At 42.0% G+C, this 25,317-nt stretch overlaps 1 protein-coding gene across 1 annotated transcript in view; it reads left to right on the top strand.

Moving 5' to 3' along the window:
* Positions 1-25,317, top strand: part of LOC122811903 (oxysterol binding protein) — a 1,660,581-nt gene that overhangs the window by 1,243,196 nt on the left and 392,068 nt on the right. The window contains exon 9 of the mRNA XM_044084058.1: positions 14,311-14,431. Within this exon, the coding sequence (XP_043939993.1) occupies positions 14,311-14,431 (121 nt within the window). The remainder of the gene's footprint in view (positions 1-14,310; positions 14,432-25,317) is intronic.

Below are 25,317 nucleotides of genomic sequence, written 5' to 3'. Positions count from 1 at the left end.
TCAGCAGAGTTAAAGTTTCTCTCACAGAAGACCGCCTTGCTTCTGGCCATCACTTCAGCAAGAAGAGTATCCGCGCTACAAGCACAAATGGCTGTAGAGCCCTTCATCATTTTCCATGCTGAGAGGGTGTCCCTCAGGACTAACCTATCCTTCATGCCAAAAGTGGTGTGCAGTGTGGCTGTCAACCAATCCATTAATTTGCTCTCCTGTTCCCTAACCCACAAAACAAGTGGGTAAGAATACTGCACTCTCTAGATGTGCACAGACAACTCAGATTCTATCTAGACAGGACTAAATCATTCAGAAAGACTGATCAGTTGTTACTCAGCTTTGCTGCAGGAGCAGAGGGCAAAGTCATATCCAAACAAACCATTTCCATATGGATAGCACACTGCATCCATTTCTGCTACAAGCAACATGGGAAACCTCCCCCTAAGGGGGTCAGGAATCCCTCTACCAGAGCAACCTCCACCTCAATAGCTTTCCTCAGAGGAGTCCCCACCAGGGGCATCCTGGAGGCTGCAACATGGACATCTGTTTATACCTTCACTAAGCAATCCCACCTGCCTGTCCTCTCCAAATCCAGGACAGGATTTGCCACTGCAGTTTTGCAGGGCATCCTTGCCAGTCCCCAGTCTTCTTGACTGCTTCCACCCTTTTCCTCACCTGTGGGAATCAACCCAAATGTGATGACTGTAACAGTGAAACACAAAGAACATAGTACAGTTGTGTACACTTTCTGTAAATGTAGATGTTCAAGTGTATTTACTTTTGCAGTCTTGGTTTTCCTCCCTCCATCCCCCTTTTCTCTCTCTCTCTCATTGCAAGGAACTTTTCGGTATTTAATTTCTACTGGTGGGGTTCTTCCACCATATCCTGGCTCCTACTTGGGGACTCCTGACAGTTGGGGCAAGAAAAACTGATGTAATGGCATCGGCTGCCTTACTTTATACTACTGACGTCCATCCTGAAGCGACAGCAACCGACGCAGAAATACTACACCTCTGGTATTCGGGCCGACTGAGGGCTACCCTGGCAGGGATAACTCAAATGTGATGACTGCAGCAGTGAATACACTTGAACATCTAAATTTATGCTAAGTGTACACAACTGTACTTTTCAGGCACCATTCATATGTTTGGGTGGGACCGTCTTGGAGGATGAGCACATCACTAGGGGAACTGATGACAGTGCCCAGCTTGCAGTCATCTGTAAACTTGGTCACCCATAGCCCACTGGTTTTGGCCTGCACCTCAGAAACATATAGCCCAAACAACAAAGGCCCTAAGACCAATCACTGGAGTACACCAATCATTACTGGTTGACTGCTTGAGGTGACTTCCCCTAGTTTGACTGGGTGGGTTCTATCAGTGACCCAGTTTACTACCCATCTGGTAATGTATGGATTGATGCCTAGTTGAGAGAGTTTATCTGTTATACCCAATTGGAGAATATTTTCGAAGGCTTTAGCCAGGTCAATAGGCTGTGTGCATAGTATTCCCCTTGTCCATGGCTTTGGTGACTGTCTCAAAGAAGTTGACCAAATTTAACAGGCATGCCTCCCCTTGACAAAACCAAACTGTATGGTATCAGGTGTTTGGAGGTAGCCAATGTCCTTGTTAATGAGGTCCAGGATGATATCTCCATGGCCTTGCAGATCAGGCTAGTTAGGCTGATGGGTTTATAATTTTCTGGCTTGGTGGATGCTCCACCTTTGTGCAAAGGGATGACAGTGGCTGTCCTCCACTCAGCTGGGATGAAGCCAGTCAACTTACTGTCTGTGTTCATGTAGGATGCAGCTTGGGATGTTATCTGGTCCCCTTGGAGGCTGTATTTTTTGCCTTTGAAAGGGCAGTGATGACTTGTTCCCTAGAGATAAGGGGAGGGGGCAGTTGCTGGGGATGTCCTGATTTACTGATAGGGGGACAGAGGGGTGAAGTTTTCACTGAACCTGCCTGCCAGCAGGTTGGCTCTATCTACGGAGCTTGTGTTTATGGTGTCATTGCCCACCAGTTCTGAGCAGATCTTGATGCTTCCCTTGAGATTGCGGACATATGTGAACAAAGCCTTGTGATTGGCTTTAGTAGATGAGGCCAGTTTGGAGTCAAAGTTTGCTTTGGAGAATTTCACTAATGCTCTTTTTGCTTGTTCAGACTGAGGAGAGATTGCTTCCAGTTAGGCACCTGCTCCTCCTTGGTCCTGGACAGCAATTTTTTCCTTTTATTATAGAGTTTATTGTAGATGCTCACTAGACTTCCTTGAGGAGGAGGATTTTGTCCCGTCAGTTATTCCTGATTCCGTGCAGCTGTTTAAGTGCTCGTATAGTACTTTGGGGTATGTTTGGACATATGTGCCAGTTCGTATGGAGGAGGAGGGAGCTGTGAAGCTTGTTTATACCTTCCCTCAAGAGGTTGTAATCTGCTTTTGAGTAGTTTATTTGTTTAACCCTGTCTAGGGGGTGGTAGGGAGAGATGGTAACTTCAGAAGTGACTGCTTTGTGGTTGGATCTTACCAGGGAGGATGGCACTGTAGGGATGCTGTAGTAGTTATTCATGTTGGTTATTACCAAGTCCAAGATATTTTCACCTGTTGTGGGGTTGTCATCCAGCTGGTGAAAGGCATTTGCATTGATGAAATCATGGAATCTCTGGGCATGGCATTTGTGTTTTGGCATGAGTAGTTCTTCCAATCTATGGTTGAATAGTTTGTAGCCCAGGATCAGGTGAAAGGGTTGAATCTTGATAGGTTGGAAAAGGTCCAGATAGGTGGAGTGGACATCTTGCGTCAAAGTTGGGGGCCTGTAGCTAGCTATGATTTGAATAGGGATCCAATCAGTGGTTAACTGCACCTGGAGTGTCTCGTATGCATCAAACTCTTTGACCAGCCTGGAGGTGTGTATGTCTTCTATATATATTTTGCAACTCCACCTCCTTTTGCTTTGCTGCCCATGGTTTGGGGTTTGAATGTATGATGGGATGAGTAGCCGTGTATGGCTGGGGTGCTCTCCACAGCTTTGAGCCATGTTTCTGTGACTGCACAAATGTCAGCATCTTCCAGGGTTAAGAATGCTTGCAATGATTGCAGTTTCATGTTTAGACTCCTCGCATTTAGCAGCATGACCTTTATTTTGTGTTTTTATGAAATTTTCATGTTGGTACATTGACCTCCGGGCATTGCATAAAAAATACACTATGTGGGAGGCAAGAGCATTTGCCAGGAGCCTGAAGCCCAAGGGGAGACTGATGCAGGCCATCTCTGGCAAAGCATTGTGGTTTGTCAATCATGTCTTCCCAGGCTGTCAGGTACTGAATCCCCGTGGAATGACACCAGAAACTAAGCCAGTTGTTAGTCAATAATTTTCTGTTTGTATTGAGTCATCATTCTGGGTGATGGTAGAATGCTGCTTAAAGCTAGGAACATACCTGCCTGAGACACGCATTCAGCAAGCTCTGTCATGTCTCTCTTCATGTAGTCCAGGGAGGTACATATTAAGTTGTTCACCCCAACAGTCATTCACTTTGCTTGACATAGATGGGTAGCTTGTTCCAGAGTATAGGAAATCTCTGGGACAGGAATCTATCCCACCAGCATGTCCTGTTTATTGTGGTGACAAGGTTTAGCTCCCTAGAGCGTGTAGCTCAGAGGGATTGGGATTTCTTTAGGTGTAGCATGTCCAACAGCTCTGGTTTTGACATAGCTTTGTATGTTAGGCAGAGATCACCTCGGAGTAGGCGATATGCTACGGAGTAAAGCTGGATTTTTTTTTTGAGGCGGTCAGTGTAGGGCATTTGTTTGAGGCCAGTGATCCTCTTTGTGAGGTACTTCTGTGGCCTTTCCAGTTGCTGCATATGTCTTGTGAGGTACATTCCAAAAGGGGCGTTGTACTCTATAATGGGTATAATGAGTGACGAGTAGAGGGGAACAATGACCTCTTTTTTTCCTGGATGAGAACCCTTTTATGATGAGTTGTGCCACGTAGAAGGACTTCCTGACTACTGTGGCGATGTGACTATCAAAGGAGAGACTACTGTCCACCTGGGTCCCAAGGTCTCTTATCACGCATTCGGTATTAAGTAGATTGCTGCCTATGTGATAGTTAATCAGTAAATTGCTTTAAAACAATGTAAATGTGATATATTGGCTCACAATCACAACAGTAAAAAGCAGTTTGAATAAAGTATAAGGATACCGACAAGCAGTAACAAATGTGGCAAACTAAATGAAGTGAAACACCCAAGGACAAGCAAAATGAAGTAGGAAGAGACATAATATATATATATATAATTATATATAATTTTTTTTTATTATTATTATTTAGGAGACTGAAGATAATTCAAGGTTAAGAAGCTAAAGGTTGGGCCTTCCCAACTGATCTCACTGCACTCAGTAGAATGAGGTGATGTAATGGGACTGGGAGGAGTGTTCAATATGAAATTTATAGTAGAGGTGGGCAACTCAAAATCCACCAAGCTTTAATACCATAACAGCTGCTTGGGCCGGATACAAGGTCAGAACACAGGTAAGGTTTGAATTCACATAGGCTTAAAAACAGTTGCACAGTTTAAACAGCTATGCAGCAAATATTGTTTTATCAGAAGTGCAGAAACTGTTGAAAATAAGCAACTTAGCTTTTGTAGTCTGTCAGCATAAAACAGCAGATCAAGGGCAGAAGGCCTAACTCACTGCAGCTTGACACTTGAGGAATCCTTTTCCCTGCTATTGGCACATGGACACAAATGCAACATTGAGACAAATTAAAGTATGCACATAAGTAAACTGAAGTTTGGTGAATATATTGTAAAGTGAATACCATTCCTTCCATTTCAGAGCTTCCCTTTTTGCTAGGTGTTTATAGGTATAACATGAGCCAGAAACTTGGCTTGTAACACTTTCTATTTTAATGTCACTACTCTACTTGAGTACATACCTGCATTTGCCTTGCATACTTGTTTCATTCCTAAAAATATGCCTTCAGGTGTTTGAGACCAAATCCACATAAGTTTGGTTAGCATACTGTTCATCTACTGAAAAATCTGTAATATTAACTACATTTTTTCTAAACAGTGCCTCTACATTTCATCTGAATAGAGCTTTGATTTTACACACATTAATGTTTGGCTTGCCTGGACATATGTGTGTTTGTGTTTGAGGTAAAATTGAAATGATTTCACCTTTTGTTTCTTCTGCGCATTAGATGGTCCATATATGGGCAAGACATTATAGCCTATGAGAGAGAGAGAAGGTTGGATGATGTGGGGAAAGTGAATCAGGAAGTGAAGCAGATTAGCAAGGAGGAAGTAAGGACAGCTGTGAAGAGGATGAAGAATGGAAAGGCTGTTGGCCCAAATGACATACCAGTGGAAGCATGGAGGTGCTTAGGAGAAATGGCAGTGGAATTTTTAACCAGATTGTTTAATGACATTTTGGAAAGTCAGAGGATGCCTGAGGAGTGGAGAAAGTGTTTTGGTACCTACCTTTAAGAATAAGGGTGATGTGCAGAGCTGCAGTAACTACAGAGGGATCAGTCACAGCTTGAAGTTATGGGAAAGAGTAGTGGAAGCTAGGTTAAGAAGGGAGATGATGATTAGTGATCATCAGTATGGTTTCATGCCAGGAAAGAACACTACAGATGCAATATTTGCTCTGAGAGTGTTGTTGGAGAAATGCAGAGAAGGTCAGAAGGAGTTGCATTATGTCTTTGTGAACTTAGAGAAAGCATATGACAGGGTGCCTAGAGAGGAGTTGTGGTATTGTATGAAGAAGTTGGGAGTGGCAGAGAAGTATGTAAGAGTGGTACAGGATATGTACAAGGGTAGTGTGACATTGGTGATGACTGAGGTGGGAGTGACAGATATGTTTAAGGTGGAGGTGGGATTACATCAAGGATCAGCTCTGAGCCCTTTCTTATTTGCAGTGGTGATGGACAGGTTGACAGGTGAGATTGGACAGGAGGCCCCGTGGGCTATGATGTTTGCAGATGACATTGTGATATGTAGTGAGAGTAGGGACCAGGTTGAGGAGACCCTGGAGAGGTGGAGATCTGCTTTAGAGAGGAGAGGAATGAAGGTCAGCAGGGCTAAAACAGAATATTTGTGTGTAAATGAGAGGGAGGGTAGAGGAATGGTGAGGATGCAGGGAGTAGAGTTGGTAAAGGTGGATGAGTTTAAGTACTTGGATCAACAGTTCAGAGTAGTGGTGAGTGTGGAAGAGAGGTGAAGAAGAGAGTATAGGCAGGGTGGAATGGGTGGAGAAGAGTGTCAGGAGTGATTTGTGACAGACGGGTACCAATAAGAGTGAAAGGGAAGGTCTACAAGAGGGTAGTGAGACCAGCTATGTTATATGGGTTGGAAACGGTAGCATTGTCGAAAAGGCAGGAGTCAGAACTGGATGTGGCAGAGTTAAAGATGATAAGATTTCCGCTGGGTGTGACTAGGATGGACAGGATTAGGCATCAGTATATTAGAGGGTCAGCTCAGGTTGGACAGTTTGGAGACAAAGCAAGAGAGGCGAGATTGCATTGGTTTGGACATGTGCTGAGGAGGGATGCTGGGTATATTGGGAAAGTATCATAACCATGAAAATAAAATCCAGGCCTGGTGCAAATCCTTTATAAATTCACAAAAACCACAAATGAGCGCTTTCGTCTGGTCACATCTGAAGAAGTCTTGTGATCAGACGAAAGCGCTCATCTGTGGTTTTTGTGAATTTATAAAGGATTTGCATCTGTGTTTGTGGCCTGGATTTTTTATTTTTCATGGTTTATATTGGGAAAAGGATGCTAAGGATGGAGCTGCCAGATAAGAGGAAAAGAGGAAGGCCTAAGATGAGGTTTATGAATGTGGTGAGAGAGGACATGCAGGCGGTTGGTGTGAAAGAGCATGATGCAGAGGACAGGAAGAAATGGAAACAGATGATCCGCTGTGGCGACCCCTAACGGGAACAGCCGAAAGAAGATGATGATGACTGCTGAGGGTGTTTTCTGCAGCTTTAAACCGTGTCTAGCTAACTGCACAGACACATTCAGGGTAAAAAGAGCTTAGAGGGAGTGGAGTTTCTTGTTTAGATTCCTGGCACTGAGCAGTAACACCTTTAGATTATCCTGGGTAGGCTTAGCCATGTCTGAAGTTTTTAATGAGGTTGGCAACACCTCAAAAAAACCCCACTATGGATGTGGACAAGGTTTTAGCCAATATGCAAATGCCAAGAGGGAACAGGGGCAGATGATCCCTGCCATATCTTCCCAGCCAGGGTGTTTTTGTATCCCCTTTTGAATGACACCAGAATCTAAGCCAGTTATTAAAATCATTTACCTTCTGTCAAGTTGTGGCCTCACCTGTGCAGAAGGTAGAATGCTACTCAGTGCTAGGTTCATACTGGCCTGGGGCATGCAGTCTGAGAGCTCAGTCATGTTTCTGTTCTTGTAGTCTGTGGAGGTACATCTCTAGTCATTTGGTACATCTCTAGTCATTTAAGCCTGCACGGAATTTGTCAATGTCATACTGGTGCTTCTGGCTCAGTGACGAGTGCTTGCGCAATCTGGTGGATCCTGGTGCTTGATAAGTAAATGACTGTGACTCTCTACTCTGTCTGTTGAATGGGGCACCTGATTCTCATAATGGAGTCTCTTATGACCAAAATATTAGGTTGCATGGCGGTATCCATTATGGGCAGAGTGGTTGAGACACCTTAAGATGTGGCTCTGTGTCGTGTTGAGTGGTGTTTTTGTACATAGCTTATGAGGTGACTGACTGGTATACAGCTGTTACAAGTTAGGCTGATGTCTTTTGGCAGTGATATGTTTTCAATTAAGATGTTATTGAAAGTGCAACATCTGGCAGATTACATTTAAGAACCTCAACATATGTGGGTTAAGCCTCTTCTCCGTTACATGTTTTGATGAGTGCAGTGTGTGTGTGTGTGTGTGTGTGTGTGTGTGTGTGTGTGTGTGTGTGTGTGTGTGTGTGTGTATTTACATTTAAGAACCTAAACATATGTGGGGTAAGCCTCTTCTCCGTTACATGTTTTGACGAGTGCAGTGTGTGTGTGTTTGTGTGTGTGCATTACTGACAACCTGTTTGATATTTATTGTTAGCGATAGCCTTGCCTGCAATGACATTGTACAAGTATATTTTTGACTTACCTTATTGGTTTGCTGTAGAATTGGGTCGTTGTCCGTATACATGAAATGATTGCTATGTTGTCTCAGGGTCCCAAAATCCACCAAGTTGGGTGCAGAAGTTGTAAGATATTGCATGTCCATAGTCACAGATCCCCTTTACATGTTTTACAGGGGGATGGCACAAGAGAGGGTTTACAGCTGATGAACTAGGATACTGTAAGAATAAAGACTACAAAAGACTAAACCTAAACTCTTAGTGTGGTGCTCCTTAACATATAAAGTAGTTACTGTATGCACAACTAAGTGCTGGGGAGATTTTAGAGGAATTTTTTTTTTTAATGAAAGTTTCAATTCAAAGTGCCTGCATATGTATGGGGTACTGCCAAGCTCTGCTGTGTGATGCGCTGCATTAAGCAAATCTTTTGACTTTATACAGACAGAAACTGATTAACCAATCAAAATGGTCCTCAAGCCAATCAGATTACACCTTGAAGGTGACTAGAGTAATTATCAAACTCAGCTCTCCACTACCACTAGAGTGCAGATCTAGTCCTCTCTAATATAAAGTCATCTCTATGGTAGCAAAAATTGCAGGACTATCCCTACCTAAGGAATGCTGACAAACCGCAGAAATCAGCAGCAAACAGCATGAAAGTTCAAGGGCACTTTAAAATGATTTAAAGTGCATAGACAGAGCAAATACAAAAATATAATGGCATTAATCAAACTGTAAATATAAGTACATTTTAGCAAAATATTACTACTTTTCTGCCAAGGATGGCATAGAATTGAAGTAGAGCACACTCCAATGTGCGGTGTAGACACCAAACATTTGGAAGCTCTGTGGAAATAAGCCAGTGAAGTTTTATCTATTCTTTGGACAGGCAGTAATTGATTTTGTACTAAAATTTAGTCTGATTTTGAGGTGATAAGTGGGGCATTTACTTTTAAAACTTCTAGAAGAAATGTGAAAGGCTGTGTATTAATCTGGTAGTTTAGAGTGAAAGGCTGAGGAGAGTTGACTAGGATAAGGTCTGAGGTGTTTAACAAAGTACAGCTGGTCAAACATTTGCGGAGGATAGTACTGATAGTTTCAGTGTAGTAAATGTGGTCAGGGCTGAGAGAGTATCTAGTAGTAAGATGAATATTACCTGCATTTACTGAAGTGGATTTAGTGGGAGAGATGAGGTTTTTTTTTTATGTAGTATGGAGGCATATTGATATTATTTTACAGTGTGGGTAATAGGATATTAGTGGTCAGTTTTCTGTATGATAGTTTTTAGCTGGGTGTTTAGTTTTAGAAGATGCGCTTTTACAGGCAAAGAGGTAGAGTAAAGGGGTGTGCTTTAGTGGCAGAAATAGTGGAGATGGTGATTAATGGGAAAGGAGGAGGGGTTATTGACCAATCTTTGAGTAAGTGCTTGGACTTGTAGGTTTGACACAGATTTTTTTTTATTTTATTTATTTTATTTTACATTTGTTGACCGGGCTAGTCTAGCTGGTTACATGTCCATTTTCAGTAGAGGCCCGGGGAGAAAAGCTCCACTTAAAACTAGTTAACATCAGGCCAGTGCCAAAACAAGATAAATACATTATATAACGTAGATAAGGTGAATATGAATTATTTCATCAAATTCAGTTATACAGAAATAAAGAAAATACAGAAATTGAGAACCGAGTTGAAAAAGGGTAAAAATACAGTGATTATTACCAAGGGAAAGAGATAGAGCTTCAACGTTAGTATGCTGGGTAAGATGTGCTTTTCAAAAGATATAAAAGGGTTATAAAATGTGTATAATACAGGGAAGTAGGAGTAATTAGGGAGGATAAGTATAAGAGGAAGAAAACAATCATAATGAAAGAAAAGAAAAGTAAAAGTGCAGGGTGGAAAGATAAGAGTACACTGAGAAGGTAGTGTAGTGAGGAGAAATACTCAGTGATGGCATGCTGGGAAATAGGATGTAAGGGAGGGGAGGAGGGGTGAAAATGCTAATGCTGCAATGGAGTGGGTTAAGGAGGAGGTCTGTTGAGTACGGATAAGGTGGGGGGGGGGTTAGTCAGGGTTAGCACAAGGACATAGCCATTGTGTTTTTAGTATAATTTGTAGTTGTTTTTTAGTGTTAATGATGAAAGAGATGTAAGTTTAGTGGGAAACTTGTTCCAGATCTTCCCCACTGTATTAGAGAAAAGTGAATCACCTGCCCTGTTGTGGGATTTCTGGGTGGTAACTAGTAGTTTATTTGCTAAGCGAAGGTTAGTGAGGTTTGTGTAGGGGGGAGATGAGGCTACTGAGAATAGGAGTATTGCTAGGCTGGTGTAGAATTATATGGATAATGGAGAGTTGTTGAAAGTTTAGTTGGTTATGGATGATGTATTTGTTTGGACCTTTAGAGTGTTAGAGGAATGATAAATGACAAAGCAGAGGGAGTGATTAGGAGGGTAAAAAGAGGTTAACACAGGGGATGAGTCGGATAGAGTAGAGTAGGGGAGTGAAGCAGGCCTGAGCAATAATGGGTTTATCCCCCACTCTAAGAGAGTTAAATAAAATTTGATAGCAGAGCAGGAAAGGGTAGAGTTTTGAGTGATCCCATCTCTTTAGCTTAGGATCTGCTATGGTACCACTTTTTAGACAAGTGCAGTAAAAACCTAGCATACTGTCATTGGGTACTGTTCAATTCCAATACATTGTCTCCTTGCGTTGTGCTTTGTAGGTTTCCCTTTTCTTTTCATCTTTCTTAGCTTAAGTTATGTGTGGTAATACAGGGGTGGTTTTGTTTTCTAGTAGTGGTTGCACTGCCTTAACTCTGGAAATGCATGGACAGCGCTATAAGAACACCTAATATGTAATGAAGTACCATTGTGCAATATGTCGTTTTCTTAGTACATGTACAATTGAACCTTGAAACAATATGGCTTAGTTCAGCAAGGTCATTTCCTTCTAATGTCTTTAAATGTGTGGGATTACAACTGTTGAGGTCTACTGTTGTTGTTCCCTTACTGCTGAACTGTACATGATCAGCAGAACTTTGTTTTTGTTGCTCTGGGGAAGGGGTATAAGGTGATATGGAAAATAAAAGTAAAATCTAAGGACATATGCAAGCACAATTCTTAGGTACTTCTTTAATGAGGTAGATGTAATTCATTTTTGAGTAAACAAGAAGTGTAATGAAAGTGAAAATAATTGAGAATGAATGTTAAGCAAGTTGTTAAAGGGTTAGTAGGAGAGTTGCATCTATATTTTTTCTTTTAAAGATTTTTAAAAACATATTGTAGCATTCTTTGTTGATTTTTATACTCTTGTTTACTACTCTTTGCTCTTCTTCCTTTAATATCTCTGCATAGATGACACTTTTGTACATGCTTTCATTTTAAAGGCATGTTAGTAGTATTTGTCAAGGAATTTCTAATTTTAGGTAACAAGCTCATTTGGTGGATGGTACTTGTATCACACTGGTGAAAGGTTAAGTTATTACAGTGTTAAAAAATTGAGCTGCACACACACATGCCACATTTGTCGCTTGAAAATGAAGTGGAAGTCACTGTCCAGAACTGTCTATCATCTTTCATTTCACTGAATTTACAGTATGGAGAATCCTGTTGCCCTCTTACCTCATATCGTATCAGTCCCTTGTCGCTTCAGAGTTTGGTTTAGAGATTGTCTTGTTGCTGGCAATATGCTGAATATGGCTTGAGGCACCCTCTAGCTGTGCTAGACTATTTTGTATTCTTTGGCCATGGAATTCATAAAAAAAATTAGGGCTGTTGTGGAATGTGACTAACTCCACAGTGCCGTGAGTTGTACAAGAGTGTTTTGTTGTGATTCACAGGGCATCCTCTCAATTAAAATGCATCTGCTGACAGGTCTCCAAATTCCTCCTTAACAATAACCTCCTCTTCAATACCCAGCATGGTTTCAGATCACACCACAGCACTAGAATTGCTCTCCTGTCCTTCACCAACACTATCCTCCATCACAAAAACAATGGCCTCCTCTCCTCTGCTGTATTTCTGGATCTATCTAAAGCCTTTAACATTGTGTCACACAATCTACTACTCTCTGCTCTATCTGACCTTTCTTTCTCCACACTAGCCACAAACTGGTTCCACGGCTGTCTACAAGGCTACCAGCAATCAGTCATCTGGGACAACCATCTATCCACTTGTCCCCCTCTTACTCTCGGGGTTCCCCAAGGTTCCATCCTTGGCCCCTTACTTTTCTTCCTTTTCACCAACAACCTACACACTGCCACCAAACATGTCTCCCTCATACAGTACGCAGATGATTCTACCCTCATCTGCTCAGCCCCAACTCTAACAAAACTCCTAACAGATCACTCAAGAAGCTTTCTCTTCAGTTGAAAGCTTGCTATCTAATGGCCAGCTTCTCCTCAATCCAAATAAAACCAAACTCCTCATCTTCCAATCCACCAAGTCTACCCCAAGCACCCCACATTTCACTATTCAAGCCAAGGATAATACCTCAATTTCACCAACAGTCCACACAAAACTACTTTGGCGTACAGATAGACAATCTTAAATTTGACACCTGCATATCACTAACAATAAAAAAAGTTCACAAAAAAACTGGGTGCCTTATATAGAAGCTGCCAATACCTCACCAAACCAGCAAAAATTTCTATCACTAATTCCCAACTAATCTCCACCCTACTCTACACATCACCAATACTTACAAATCTTAGACAGTCAGACCTACACCAACTCGAAGCCTGCTACAATAAAATCGCAAAATTTGCCACTGTTGCCTCTTGCCGCATCCACCACTGTCTCTCCCATAGAGACCTTGACTGGCTTGAACTCCCTCATCTCCTACACCAAACTCAACTCACCTTTGCTCATAAACTAGTAAACCACCCGCTCCGAATCCCATCGCTTCATACAATTCTCAAATCCTTCCACTGTTTCAGACCACTATGCTCCTGCAACAAAAATCTACTCCAGCTCACCAAAGCCAAAAACTCAGCAGATGAAGCACTATTTTCCTGCTCTATATCCAAGCTCTGGAACAACTTTCCCACTAACGTAACTACCCTTCCTTCTTGCAGCCTTTTCAAGACTGTACTTAAATCTCACCTAAAATTCTCACTGACTTTGTCCCAACCCCGACTAATAACCCCCCCCTTCAACCCTCCTCTCCTTTCCCAGATTTAGATAGCGTATTCTCTCTATCACTATAAAACTGAACTGAAGATTGCTCACTGCTTGTTAATCCTTCCAGGATTTAGTTAATCATTTAGTCTGTTATTATTCTTATCTAGTTACTGTTTTAGAAAATTTGTAGCACTGTGTTTTACTTCTTATTTCTCAATGTTAATTAGAGCTTACTACTTACTCAGTTGTACCTAATTTGCTCCTTTATTTCTCCATGTCATGATCACCTCTACTGTATTCATAACTTGATTTTTATTGTTTACCATCTACCATGTTATTCTGTGGAGCTTTTCTCTTGGGCCTCGGCTGAAAAAGGACCTGTCTAGTCGGATTTTCCTGGTAAACAAATGTAATAAATAAATAAATTTCCTCGCTGTTTTCTACACTTCAGATTTTGTTGCACTGAGTGCGTGTTCATATGTAAGCTATTCTGTTCCAAGTGCTTGCTATGCCACCATTTGTTACTTAAATGTACTTGTCACCAACAATCACAAGCATATCGTTTATAAGGATATTAAAAATTTCTGTCTTTGCTCACAGCACTCCATTGAACCTACTTCAATGGCAGACTGAGTACTGGAACTGCAACTCTGTGCTCTGCCACTTCGCTTAATGCAGTTTCACAAAAAGTTTTCTCAGTGATTGTCTCAGAATATGGTTGAAGAAGAGTTAAAGCTTATTTTAGATTTTGACTATATGATCAGTTCATTGTTTTTCTGTGATTTTATTATCTTCCTTAACCTCTTTAGTTAGCAGTGATATTGCATCCTTTTTGCAACTTATGCTTGCCATTTTGTTTAAGAATAACTTACTCATCTCTTCATATGCTCATGTTGTTCCTTTTCTCCTCTAGGTGCTTTCTTTTTCATTTAATCCCCAGTTTTCTCATCTGTCTTCATTCTTTCTCCTTTTTGCATTTTCTCTAGTTTTTATATTATTATCCATGTTTGTTGAACTACAGTACTGGTTATTAAATCACACACTGACTTTTTGCTTTTTTCATTTTTATTTCTCATGTTTAGGTGAGCCATCACCCACCTGCAGCTGCCCACCATGCAGAGTCAAAGCATGGCTGGACCCTGCGTCAGGAGATAGCTATTGCCAGCAAGTTCAGAGGCAAATACCTCTCAATCATGCCTTTAGGTTAGTACCTCTGTTAATTTTGTATTATTTTTAATGTTTTAACCTTTTGCTTTATTCCCTTCCTGCAGGGGGGCTGATGTAGTAGACTGATATTTTCTTCTGCTGGAAGCCTGTTTTTCCACCACACTAAGCTAGGAGGAGTTTGGGAGAGGGGCATAGGACTTTCCACTATTGAAGGTGAAAGAAGGAAGCTTCTTGGCATTTTATGCATTTACATGTGGAAAGGGAGAAAGGAAGAGGGTTTTTAGCATTTTGCACCTTTTTTGATGGGATCATAAGACATTGAAAGCATTTAACTTATACTGAACACAATCAACATCCTACAGGTGAATTCTTCCAAGTATTAGCAAATGATGTGCATATTTTTTACCTGGGAGAAATCCCGCAGTTTTGTGTGATACCTAAGCTTGTCCATGTTGACAGCCCTTTTGCATTTATTTTGATTGTGATTTGCTACCCTTGAGCTTACCTTTGAAGACTGTTGTGGTAGTCCCATTGGTATTTTAGTCAGTTACTTTAAATTTCATGAACACTTTGTACATATGGTCACCTGCAGAGTGTGTTTCATACTGAGGTGAGAGGAGCCCATGAACCCTAGGTTTCTGTCTTGAAAGAGGCATATCAGTGTTGATTTTCATGTTGCATATCCATTAGTTCTCTAGGACTGACCTGTTTGTAGTCAAGTGAATTGTTCTGCTATTATGCTGTTCTTTGCCCAGTGCATTTTTTTCTTTTTTATTAACTGTTAGTGCGGTGTTAAATTCTGCCATGGTCCCTATTCACGTTGTGATATGAGGCAGCATAGTTTTTGAATTCATACTCAGGGCAGGGACTTGGAGTTGAGGAAAGTAGAGTTCCTGGTGCTTGCTTAGTTGTATGGATCAGGGTTCACTTCTATGCCCTGTTCTGTAGCTCTGTCTTCCTAGCAGATATGTTTGTGTACATGCAGATGTTCTTTGTGTTTCACTGTTGCAGTCATCATATTTGGGTTTATCTGCCTGCAGGTAGCCCTCAGCCACCGGCCTGAATACCAGAGTCTTGGGATTTCTGCATCGGATGCTGTCGTTTCTTCCATGACGTCAGGTTGTCTAGGTTATAAAACATGCAGCCGACACCATTACACCAGTCTTTCTTGCTGTACGGGGCCCGAAGTAGAAGCAGTTTGTAAGTGCCGGTCGGCCGACTCCTGAAATTTTCATTTTTCGAGTTTCAGACCTGAAGTCTGCTAAAAGATAAGTACCCCATTGAGGATCCTTTTTTCTTGCTCTAACCGATGTCAGAAAACATTAATAATTGTCTTGCCTGTGGAAAGCAAATACCTCAGAGATTTTCATTCTTACTGCATCACCTGTTTAGACCCAGATGTCTCTTGCTGTCGGTTTTGTGCCTTGTTCATTCAGGGCAAATGGAACCCAAAGCAAATGCACCTGAATATCAATCAAAAAGAAATGTTAGCTGTACAGAATATTCTGACAGCCTTCAAGGGCCTTATTCTTCCAGGACAATTATTGGTAAAAACAGACAACACCACAGTTATGTGGTACATAAACAAGCAGGGGCAACCCATTCCTACCCACTCTGCAGACTAGCCATAGCTCTGTGGAATACAACCTTGAGCAACCAAGTGCACTTACAAGCTCAATTCCTGCCAGGCAAACTAAGTTCAGTGGCAGATGACTTAAACAGAAATCTCATGGATCCACACGAGTGGAAACTGGAACCCAAAATATTCAAGCTTTTGAGGAACAGGTGGGGGGCACCAGAGGTGGACCTGTTTGCTTCCCCATCAGAACTATCAATTGAGCAAATATTGCACCAGAACTCCCCACAGCCAAGCTTGAAAAGTGGATGCCCTGTCCTTCACCTGGGAAAGCCTTTCCTCCTCTGCCACTCCTCTCGCGGGTTCTACTAAAAATCAAACAGGACAAGCCAAGTACAATCCTGATTGCGCCAGACTGACCACGCCAGCACTGGCACACTCTTTTGTGCAGTATGACAGTGCTACTACCGTGGCACCTGCCTCAGACTCCTTCCCTGCTGTCCCAGCAGGCAGGCCAGATTCTGCACCCTCAGCTACAGACCCTGAACCTTGCAGCCTGGCTAATCCCCTGAATTCAACACCAGCAAACTTCAGTAAGCAGGTGCTGGATGTCATTCTTGAGGCAAGGAGGCCTAGTACTAGAAAATACTATTCGGAAAAATGGAAAAGATACTGTTTCTGGAGCCAGTCTTAGGGAATGGGCACAACTGTGCCCAGCTTACCTCATACACTAGATTACTTAACAGAAATACCCACAAACGCCTATCCTTCTCTTCAATTAAGATACATGCCTCTGCCGTCTCAGCTCATTATAATACTGAGCCACCCCTCTTCTCTCATCCTCTGGTAAAACAGTTCCTGAGAGGAGCCATAAATTTAAGATCCCCCCTCCCTGGAGAGTTCCACTCCAGCCCGGGACCTTAACTTTGTATTAGAAAAGCTCACACTTCCGCCCTTTGAGCCTGTGGCTACAGCAGAGTTAAAATTCCTCTCATGGAAAACAGCTTTACTTCTAGCCATCACTTCAGCAAAAAGTGTCTCGGAATTACAGGCCCTTATGGCAGTGGAACCCTTCATTATGTTCCATGCAGTCAGGGTTTCCCTCAGGACTATAACCCATCCTTTATGCCCAAGGTAGTGTCTAGTGTGGCTTTAAACCAGCCCATTCGTTTGCCAACATTTTTTCCTAATCCTCAGAATAAAGGGGAAAGAATCCTGCATTCCCTGGACGTGCACAGGCAGCTTAGGTTCTTCCTGGACAGGACTAAACCTTTCAGAAAATCTGACCAGCTGCTAGTCAGCTTTGCTGCAGGGGCAGAGGGCAAGGCCATCTCAGAGCAATCATTTCTAAATGGATAGCACACTGCATCCATTTCTGCTACAAGCACCATGGGAAACCCACCCGACTGGGGATCAGAACTCGTTCCATTAGGGCTACATCTACCTCTACAGCATTTCTCAGGGGAGTCCCTACCAGGGACATCCTGGAAGCTGCAATCTGGTTCTCTGTACACACTTTCACCAAGTACTAACACTTGCCTATATTTTCTAAATCCAGAGCTGGATTTGCCACAGCAGTCTTACAGGGCCTGATTGCCAGCCCTAATGCTTCATAACTACTTCCACCCTTCCTTAGCTTTGTGAATCAACCCAAATGTGATGACTGCAACAGTGAAACATGAACGTAGTACAGTTGTGTACACTTGCCATAAATGTAGATGTTCGAGTGTACTCACTGTTGCAGTCCTGGTTACCCTCCCTTTAGCCCCCTGACTTCCCTTGATTTCTTTCCTATCCTTTTTGTCTGGCAAATCTTATATCATTGGTATTTGTTTTTTGCTAGGGGTATTACATGCCATGTAATTGCTTCCTATTTTGGGGGCACCTGACATCTAGGGCAAGACAAACTGATGTAATGGTGTCTGCTGCATGTTTTATACCCCTGACGACCTGACGTCATGGAAGAAGCGACATATCTGACACAGAAATCCCAAGACTCTGGTATTTAGGCCGGCTGAGGGCTACCTGCAGGCAGACAACCCAAATGTGATGACTGCAACAGTGAATATACTAGAACATCTACATTTATGGAAAGTGTACACAACTGTACTATATGCATAGTACATCAACATCCAATACCAAAGACTTTGGTAGAACTCTGAAACTGAACTGCCATTCATTACTGACGTGGCAGTTGATGAATAGCACTGATTGCTTTGGTTACACCTGAAATTTTTAATGAAGTAGAACCTTTTTTTAATATTCTAACAGTTACACAGCTAACGTGTTTTTAACAGTTAAAACACTTTATTGCATGTTGTCCCATAATAATGGTACTGTGGTAGGTTAGGGTATGCATATTGCTTCATATTAACTTGTCCATATTATTGCTATTTTGTAGCCTTAGCTTGCATTTAAACACCCCCTTAGTTATCACTTTAGACATGGGCAAATATAGATTAATAGATCAAAATAGATTAAAAGATTAATAGAAAGAAAACCCATGTTAAATTTTTTTAATTTATGTACATTATACAGTGAATATATTTTCTTTCTTTACAAACTGTCATTCTGTACACCATTGCACAAATTGATCAATTCCTGCCTTCCCTTAAGCCTCATTCCTTCTCCTGTGCTTTATTCTGCTTGTATTGTTCCCAGAAATTCCATTTATTTCTGTGTAATTTGTCCTTTCTCTTTTTTAAAGTTATAATTTCCAGTTCTTTTTTCAGATGTAGTTGGTTTAGGTTTTGCTTTCCATTTTCTAGTAATTTCCTTTGTCAGGCAGTAGGATTAAACTTAAGGTCTTACTATGTCTAGGCAATTCAGATCTCATGTCCCAGCTCAAAAGAATCATTTTCTTAGTTAAAACCATTTGCTCCCCCAATATTTCTGATGGTAGATTTTAAAAATTCCTCACAGAGTACTCCATCTCATATGCCAAAAAACGTTCCCAGTTATTGCTTACTTGCATTTTGCAGACTGCAGAGACTTCTGTCTCTAAGAGACACTGAATAATGTAATTGGATGCTGATAATCTGTGATTGAGCATGCTTTATTGAGACTCAGTAGGCCCAATAAAGTCTGCCATGCGCTGTTGGTGGTTGAGTCTCACTGATGATTTTCTTTTCATTTTCAAGGAATCGTAAGATGTTCTTCATGTTTCACTGTTGCAGTCATTACATTTGGGTAATCTGGGTTGCCCTCAGTTGGCCTGAATAACAAAGTCTTGGGTCCTGTGTCTGTTGCTGTTTCCTCTTCCATGACGTCAGGTCATCAGGGGTATAAAACATGCAGCCGACGCCATTTTATTCAGTCTTTCCAGCCATGTGGTGCCCGAAGCAGAAGCAGTTCGCAAGTGCTGGTCGGCCGACTCCTGAAATTTTCATATTCGAGTTTCAGAACCGAAGTCTTCAAACTAAAGCTAAGTACCCCGTAGGAGAAACTTTTTCTTGCTCCTTACCAATGTCAGTAAAAGTTAATAATTGCATTACTTATGGGAAGCAAATACCTAATAAGGATTTTGTACTGTATTCCTTGCCTAGGCCCTGATCACAAAGTGCCTTGCTGTCCGTTTTGTACTAAATTTAACCAATGCACTATTAAGCGTCTGTATATTTTTGCTTCTAAATATTTTGGTTCAAGATTTAACCATCCTGAAATGTCGGTTAGCAATCTGACTACCGGAGTTCACAAAAAACACAAAGAAAAAGTGACAGTCCGTCGAGGGTCAAAACCGACAACGAAGCTTCTCCTAAGCCAGTCGCCGGTTCACCGGTACTCAGTGAGGCACTTTTGTAGCCCCGGATACCTGCTACTTTTGAGTCGCAGGCCTCTACCGAGACCCATTCGGAGTCCGGTATGCCGCGAGATTCTCAGAGTATTGAACCCGCGGATGTCTCTCCCTTGGATGGGTCCAGAGCCGCTGAGCAGGCACCAGCTTCTGAGGGCGTTTTCAGGCCTCGCCATTTTTATATTAGACAGATGCCAGCAACAAAAACAAGGTCAAAAACAACTTCTATGTCTAAAAAACTGATGCATGAGCCACGTGCTCAGGCCCCTATGCCTAAAAAGCAGATGATCAAAATGGCTGAGGATTTAATTAACTTGATCAGGGGTTCCCAACTCCAACCTGATAAGAGGCCTAGGCAAGGCACTGATTATGAATCTTCAGATCAGGTTTCCATTTTTTCTGATTCCTCTTCTGATCAGGAATTTTCTATTCCACTTTATGAGAATTCCGATGCAGAGGAATCCATTCCATCTGCATCTCCTCCTGAGGATTACTCTTTTGGAGAGACTTTGCATACTTTAAGGGAACATTTTCATTGGGAGAGTCAGGACTTCTCTGAATCAAAAAAAAAAGGTTAGGGATTTCCTTCTTCCTCAGCATAGGCCTTTGGCAATACCTCGTGTATAGACATTGTTGATGATGTGTTCTCGGAATCAAGCATGGCTCCTGATTCCCTGCCTCTGGCTCCTAGTAAGCCAAACAGATATTACAGGGTTCTTGACTCCCACAAATTTCTTTTCAAATATCCTGCTGCTGATCCTGAGACTATTTCTCAGGGTCCCAAGGGTGTAAAGGCTTCTACAGCCAGAAATCCTACCCCTTTTGATACAGATTCCAGGGCGCTGGATAGATGGGGTAAGAAGGTTTATACGTCTGCAACCTTGGCAATCAGGGCTTTAAACTGCCAGTTTCATATGCTTAAATATCAATAGCATGTTATGGGCTTACTGAAACAGAAAATTATGTTGATTTCTGATTGTGTGGAAAATAAGAGTTACAGGATTTATTGCATTCAGCAGAACAGGTTGGAAAGCATACTTTGCAATGTGGTTTTGATTCCTTGGAGGTCTCTTGTAGGGCTGCCATTACTGGATCTGTGATTAGAAGGCATGTCTGGCTCAAGGATCAAAATCTGCCCGATCATGTTAAAGCTAAATTGTTGGATGCCCCTTTGCAGCACGATACTGTGTTAGTTAATAAGGCAGAAGATGTTTTAAAGACAGTGGAAGACAAAGCTAAATCTATGTAAAAGATTTCTTGCAAGTGCAGCCACCCAGGTTCAATAGACACTGGCCTACTAAAAATTGGTCCTTTCCTGTGTCCAACAGAGCCACTCAGGGCAAATCCAGGCTCTCAAAAGGCTCCAGATATCAATCACAGGGTTCTTACAGGTCAAAGTAATGGGGCGCCTCCACCTCCAAATCTGGAGGGAAACGCATCACAACCCTACAGTAAGCAGTCTCAATGACTTTTCCTCTACCATCACCAAGCACTTATCTTTTGGCAGCCCCCTTGGGGGGAAAACTAGCACTTCATGCTCAAAATTGGCAGTTAATTACCCAGGACAAGTGGTTATTAAAACATAGTATCCCAGGGGTACAGATTTAATTTCCATACTTTGCCAATTCCAAACGGATGGCCGGATCTGCCACAAAATCAGTGGGCAGAGGCCCATAAACAAGTTATGTCCCTCATGGATATGGGGGCTATTCAGCCGGTACCAGAAAAGGAAAAAAGACAAGGTTTTTATTTAAGACTTTTCCTGGTACTCAGAAAAGACAATTCATGGCGTCCAATTCTGGACTTATCAATTCTGAACACGTTCCTGGACATTCCAAAATTCAAAATGCTGACAATGCTTGATTAGTAACTCTAGACTTAAAAGAGGCATACCTGCATATCCCAATAAGGGAATCATGCAGAAGATATCTCCGCTTCAAAGCAGGTTTTTTTGCATTACCAGTTCTCTGCACTGCCCTTTGGCTTATCTACTGCGCCCAGGGTCTTTACAAAGTGCCTGGCACCAGTAATTGCATTCTGCAGACAGAAGCATTCAAATTTATCCTTATCTGGACGATTGTCTCATTCAAGTAGAGAACAAGGGCACTCTTCTTCAACATCTGGTGTTTGTAAAAAGGCTTCTAGCATGCCTAGGGTACACCATAAATGAAAAGAAATCACAACTTGGTACCCTCTTAAAAAATTACATTCCTGGGTGCAAGCTTGAATACAACTGCCCAGATGGTTTACCTCACGCCAGACAAACAAAGGCAACTGTGACAACATACCTCAAACAAATGGCAACAAAAAAACAGTTATCTGCAAGACAAATTCTGCAGGCTTTGGGGTTCATGGCATCCTGCATTCTATTAATTCCATATGCGAGACTGCATATGAGGAAACTTCAGTAGTACCTAAAAAGTTTATGGAGTCAGCATTGTCACAGCCTAGAAACAATGATTCCTCTCATCCCCTGCCTACAGCAGGAGTTTCTTTGGTGGGCAGAGACTTGTCACCAAAACAAGGGACTGTCATTCACTCTACCCCCTGCCACCCAAACTACAGACACATCAGACTATGCTTGGGTGCCCCACCTGGCAGGGAGATGCATTCAGGGCAAATGGAACCCAAACCAAATGCATCTGCATATCACCCAGAAAGAAATGCTAGCTGTTCAGAATGCTCTGACAGCCTTCAAGGACTTACTTCATCCAGGACAACTACTGATAAAGACGGACAACACCACAGTTATGTGGTACATAAACAAACAGGGGGGTACACATTCCTACCCCCTTTGCAGACTAGCCATGGCCTTGTGGAACACAGCCTTAACTTACCATATACATCTCCAAGCTCATTTCCTGCCAAGAAAGCAAAATACTCTGGCGGACGACCTAAGCAGAAATCTTATGGACCCGCACGACTGGAAACTGGATCCACAAATCTTCAGCATCTTAACACAGAAATTAGGAGCCCAGACATCTATTTGTCTCTCCCCAAAATTATCAGTTGGACCAATTCATCACAAAAAAGCATGGAAAGTAGATGCTCTATCCTTCAGCTGGAAAGACCTATCCATCTATGCCTTCCCCCCCCTCTGCCTCTTCTCTCCAAGGTCTTACTAAAAGTCAGACAGGAAAACCAAAAATGATCCTAATTGCTCCAGACTGGCCTTGCCAGCACTGGTACCCGCTTCTAAGGAACATGTCACATCTTCCTCCATGGTATTTGCCTCAAATACCTCATCTACTGTCTCAGCAGAACTATCAAATTCTGCGCACATAGCTCCAAACTCTGAATCTTGCAGCATGGCTAATCAACTAATTATTCATACCACACCTCTCAGTAAATCTGTGATGATGTCATTTTGGAAGCCAGAAGGCCTAGTGCTAGAAAATCTTATGCTGATAAATGGAAGAGATTTTGTGCTTGGAACCAAGCACAAGGAATAGACACAGCAAAGCCCAATATTCCTCAGATTTTACAATATTTAACTGAGATGCTTGACAAGGGGCCTATCTTTTTCTTCAATAAAAATCCATGCCTCTGCCATCTCGGCTCATTGCAACACAGAGCCTCCCCTCTTTTCTCATACACTGCTTAAACAGTATTTTAGAGGGGCCAAAAATTTAAGGTCTCCCAGAAGAGCACCAACTCCTGCATGGGACCTCAATTTTGTGCTGGAAAAACTCACCCTGCCTCCTTTTGAACCAGCAGCTTCTGCGGATATAAAATTTCTATCTTGGAAAACAGCTTTTCCTTTGGCAGTCACTTCAGCAAGAAGGGTTTCAGAACTACAGGCTCTCATGGCAGTGAAGCCTTGCATTATATTTTACCAGGACAGGGTGTCCCCTCAGGACCAATCCTTTTATGCCTAAGGTGGTATCTAGTGTGGCTCTTAACCAGACCATTCACCTGCCCACTTTTTATTCCAATCTGCAGAACAAGGGGGAGAAGGATTCTGCATTCATTGGATGTACACAGACAACTAAGATTCTACTTAAACAGGACCAAATCTCTAAGAAAGTCTGAGCAACTACTGGTAGCATTTGCTGCAGGATCAGAGGGGAAAGCTATATCAAAGCAGACTATTTCTAAATGGATAAGCCACTGCATTCGTTTCTGCTGTTTGCACCATGGTAAATCGGTGCATCAGATCACATTCCACCTGGGCTGCCTCTTCTTCAGCAGCTTTTCTCAAAGGGGTCCCAACCAAAGACATTCTAGAAGCTGCTTCTTGGAGCTCTGTTATTAACTTCACAAAGCATTATCATTTACCTCTCTTCTCCATATCCAGGGCAGGCTTTGCCACTGCAGTCCTGCAGGGACTTATATCCTCTCCTAATGCTGTTTAGTTCCATCCTCCCATCCATCGCTTTGGGATTCTACCCAAATGTAATGACTGCAACAGTGAAACACGAAGAACATAGAACAGTTGTGTACATTTACCATAAATGTAGATGTTCGAGTGTATTCACTGTTGCAGTCTGGGTTACCCACCCACCATCCCCCATTCTATACCTTTTCTTTCCTTCACTATACTCAAAAGCCTTTGTGGTGTATTTGCTTTTAGCTGAAGGTAAAATTTGTTTCTAAAAATGCATTTATATATTTACTGTTTATCTATATATATATTTAGCTCCCCATTTGGGGGACACCTGACATCTGGGGCAAGAAAAACTGAATAAAATGGCATCGGCTGCATGTTTTATACCTCCTGACGTCATGGAAGAGGAGACAGCAACCGACACAGGACCCAAGACTTTGTTATTCAGGCCGACTGAGGGCAACACAGATTACCCAAATGTAATGACTGCAACAGTGAATACACTCGAGCATCTACATTTATGGAAAGTGTACACAACTGCACTTTTGTGGTGTCAGACTTTGGTCTAAAAGAGTAAGATTCATTTTGCACCACTTGCTTAGAGTAGACAGCATTTCATTGTTGTATTATTCAGGAAGGTTACAGTGGGGCACATCCCAGTGTTCATGTATCCAAACCAAAGATAGAGAATAACCTCACCAAAGGTAATGCTGCCCACTAAAAGCAAATTGAACAGTAAGAATGGCAGCAGCCACCATGAAGTAAAGTCCAAGATTTAATCACTTAAACAGCATAAAACCACATAAAATCAGAACAGCAATGTTGATGTGTAAGCGCTTTCAGGCTAATACCCTTCTTCAGACAATTAACTGAAAAATCTAGCAGTTTAAATAGTAAATGACAGCCAGTTAAAACAGTAATTTATCCACCTTTTTTTCTTTAGGGCTGGCTTAAGGGGAATGACATCATTCAGTCCTGGAAATCTGTGTGCTGTTAACTCTATAGTCCACCTTGCTTCCTGAACTCTGTTTCATTCACCAGCCCCCCCCAAAAAAAAAAAAAACTCTTGTGTATGCTCTGTATTACTGGAAAACCTAAAATCATGTCCTGGAAACCGATGAATATGTTGATATAAGGCATTGTACTCATTATGTAGCCTTATTGCAGACAAATGGTTTAATAGTCTACGTTTTAACATAAAGTTTGTCTTCCCTACATAAAATCCT

Source organism: Protopterus annectens, chromosome 9.part0, assembly GCF_019279795.1.
Source record: "Protopterus annectens isolate FY-2018-M chromosome 9.part0, PAN1.0, whole genome shotgun sequence".
Lineage (NCBI taxonomy): Eukaryota > Metazoa > Chordata > Ceratodontiformes > Protopteridae > Protopterus > Protopterus annectens.
Note: the sequence above shows the minus strand (reverse complement) of the source record. Positions and strands in the feature narration are given on the sequence as shown.